General features: G+C 41.4%; 1 protein-coding gene across 1 annotated transcript in view; it reads left to right on the top strand.

The window, feature by feature from the left end:
• Positions 1–3,693, top strand: part of Pigu (phosphatidylinositol glycan anchor biosynthesis class U) — an 82,380-nt gene that overhangs the window by 21,355 nt on the left and 57,332 nt on the right. The window contains exons 3-4 of the mRNA XM_021192865.1: positions 1,080–1,139; positions 2,591–2,653. Coding sequence (XP_021048524.1) covers positions 1,080–1,139; positions 2,591–2,653 — 123 coding nt within the window. The remainder of the gene's footprint in view (positions 1–1,079; positions 1,140–2,590; positions 2,654–3,693) is intronic.

The following is a 3,693-nucleotide window of genomic DNA, read 5'->3' as shown; positions in this document are numbered from 1 at the left end:
TTCCTTCCTTCCCTCCCTCCTTCCCTCCCTCTTTCTTTCTTTCTTTCTTTCTTTCTTTCTTTCTTTCTTTCTTTCTTTCTTTCTTTCTTTCTTTCAGATGCCAGCCATGGTGGTGTACATCTTTTATATATATAATAAATTATATAATATAGTATAACAATAATTTAATAAGTATAATATATAACTTATATTTTATAAATAAATTATATAATATATAATATTTATAACAATTTATTATATATTATACAAATTATATAATTATAATGTTATATATAATATAATATAATATAATATAATATAATAAAAGTGTACTGTAGATATTTACAGATACACCAGAAGAGGGCATCAAATCTCTTTACAGATGGTTGTGAGCCATCATGTGGTTGCTGGGAATTGAACTCAGGACCTCTGGAAGAGCAGTCAGTGGTCTTAACCCTGAGCCATCTCTCCAGCCCCTCCCTGTCCATCCTTCCTTCCTTCCTTCTCCCTTTTTTTCTTTCATTTTTGAGGCAGGATCTCATGTAGTCCAGATTAGCACAGAACTTGCTATATCCAAGATGACTTTGAGTTTCTGATTCCCCAGCTCTCCTGCCCCCTGCACTTAAGTCCTGTAATTATAAGCACTCACTAACATACTGGAGTTTTGCAGGGCTGGAGACCAGCCCTGGAATTTCATGTAACCTAAGCAAACATCTTATGGACTGAGCTACATCCCTAGCCACTATTTACTTTTTCAGATGGGGTAAACTGAAGTGCCCAGGTTGGCCTTGAACTCCTCCTAAGTTCAGTCTGTCTTCTTACCTCAACTACTGGAGTGTCTGCTGCAGTAGATCACAAACCACCAAGCCAAGTGTGCCAGGCAAATCTCTACCTTGTTCTTTCCTCTACTATGCTCTGTTGTTGACAGTTTCAGTGATGCCATGTGATTTAGGATGCTAAGTTTTCCATTAGTACAGGATGCTGTTGCAGGAAGAACCAGATGCTTTAGCTGAGTAAGTTTTTCCCATCCCCAGTTTGGAAATTGATAGATTATATTAAAGTTTAACTTATTTTTTTCCATCTTTGTTTTTCTCCTACAGACTCCATTAATAATATACCTCTTTCATTTCCTAATTGACTATGCAGAATTGGTGTTTATGGTAAGTATCTTTCCAAAGAAAATGAATATCTATATACACAGATTTGTATTTACAGTTTGTTTTTAAGAAAATAAAGAGCTGGGTGTGATGACACATGCCTTTAATCGTAGCACTTGGGAGGCAGAGGCAGGTGGATCTTTGTGAATTTGAGGCCAGCCAGGTCATAGCAGGTTCCAGGCCAGCCAGGGCTGTATCATGAGACCCTGGTGTAAGAAAAAAAAGGGGGGGGGGGCTGGTGAGATGGCTCAGTGAGTAAGAGCACCCAACTGCTCTTCCCAAGGTCCGGAGTTCAAATCCCAGCAACCACATGGTGGCTCATAACCATCCATAACAAGATCTGACTCCCTCTTCTGGAGTGTCTGAAGACAGCTACAGTGTACTTACATAAATAAATAAAAATCTTAAAAAAAAAAAAAAAGGAAAAACAGGAAGTGGAGATTCTCAGAAAGTAAAAGCCAAGCCTTAATAATGTCTTTAGTCTGGACCCTGGCTTTGGGGTGGTGGAATATGAGGAATGGGTGGGCAATCTGGCCAGTTCTTTGTTACTCGTTGGTTTCTGGACTATGTAGTCTTCAATTTTGTAGCCCCAAGATTCTATGGTTGGCTTTAACTGCCACTTTGGAGGACATCCTGAGTTTCCTAAGCATTCTGCCAAGATATTCTGAGGGGGCTGAAGAGGCTTTCAAGGACAAGAATTGAAGATTGAGGTGACAGGGTGGGTTTTGAGAGCAGAGAAGCTTGAAACATTAGTCTGGAGTTGAAAATCTGGGTCAGGATCGAAGAAACATCGCTAGCTATAAGTTATGGGCAGTGGTGGCTCACACTTTTATTAATTTCAGCACTCAGGAGGCAGAGGCATGTGAATCTCTTGAGTTTGAGGCCAGCCTAGTCTACAGAGAGTTTCAGGATAGCCAGGGTACACAGAGAAGCCCTGTCTTGAACACCACCACCACCACCCCCCAAATGAAAGAAAAAGAAAAGAAAAGAGAAACCCTGAAGTCTTCCTTAATTTTATTGGCTGCTATTTATTCAAGACTTGGGATGTGTGAGGCACTTGGTACACCTGACGCTTGCAGATCAGTAGGTATTACTACTATTTAGCTTTATACACAAATATACATACACATGTCTTTGTTTTGTTTCTTGAGACAGTCTGACTATGTAACCTAGGTGATCCTGAACTCATGAGGGTCCTCAGCCTTCTGGGATTACAGGTGTACCTCGACACCTGGCTTATTTTCATTTCACTTGCTATTCTAGAGATATGGTTGTCAGATTGACTGGACAATAGTCCAGGGCATTTGTTGCTTCCCTAAGTGAGCCTGGCCTGATTGTGAGTTTGGTATTGGGTAGTCAGTGCAATACCATCCCAGAGTTCTACAGGCCTGGCAGCATCCAGTATCCTGAACTGACCTGGTTCTGTTTCCTCTTACTCCTCTTTCTCTTGACAGATAACAGATGCCCTCACTGCTATTGCCCTGTATTTTGCAATTCAGGACTTCAATAAAGTTGTGGTGAGTCATTAGTGGGTAGGACAAAGCTGATGGGATTTGGTAACTCACTTATGGCAAAGAATCAAAAGTCATGTACTTAAAGATCCAACTATGTAAAAATGTTAAGGAGTTAAGTGGGGCTGGTGAGATGGCTCATTGGATTAAGGCCTTTGCCAGCAAGCCTCAGGTGAGTTCTGTCTCCAGGGCCAGCATGATGGAATGGAAGGAGAGAAACGATTACTGGAAGTCATCCTCTGACCTCTACCCTATCACACACAGACACGTGTAGAAACACACACACCTCAAAGGACAGAAGGAAGAAAGGGAGGGAGGGAGGGAGGGAGGGAGGAAAGGAAAGGAGGGAGGAAGGGAGGGAGGGAGGAAGGGAAAGGAGAGAGAGGGTGTGTGGCATGTTTGTATTGGCTCACACCTGCAGTCCCAGAACTTGGGAGGTAAAGGCTGTATGAGAAGTGCAGAGTCAGTCTCTGCTCTATACCAGTTTGTGGCTAGCCTGGACTTAATGATACACTATCTAAAATAAAATTTTATTGTATTTATTTTTTTTAATTTAACTTTATTATTTCCTGTGGGGATATTTTGTGTGCATGTATGACTGTGTACCACATGCACGCAGTGCCCTGGAGGCCAGAAGATGTTGGATCCCCTGGAACTGGAGTGACAGAAGGTTGTGAGCCACCACATGGGTGCTTGGAATGGAACCTGGGTCTTCTGCATGAACAAGTGCTCTTAACCGCTGTACCATTCTCTAGCCCCTAAAACAAAAATTGAAAAGTCTTCCCTTTTATCAGTTTATTTTTTCAAAGGGAAAATGAATTTATTAGGCCTCTTGAGGTAAAATTGGATTCCCATTGTTGATAAATCTGTTTTCCTTCAGACAGTAATTTGGGGGTTGAAGATTGAAGGCAGGGCCTTAGAAAATGATAGGCAAGTGCCATCCCACTGAGCTGCACTCCCCAGCCCTAAAAGAATAATCTTTTTTTTTTTTTTTTTTTTTTTCCGAGACAGGGTTTCTCTGTAAATCCCTGGCTGTCCTGAAACTC

The sequence above is a fragment of the Mus pahari genome, chromosome 3 (assembly GCF_900095145.1).
Source record: "Mus pahari chromosome 3, PAHARI_EIJ_v1.1, whole genome shotgun sequence".
NCBI classification, from domain to species: Eukaryota; Metazoa; Chordata; class Mammalia; order Rodentia; family Muridae; genus Mus; species Mus pahari.
This window is presented reverse-complemented; position numbering and strand designations above follow the sequence as displayed.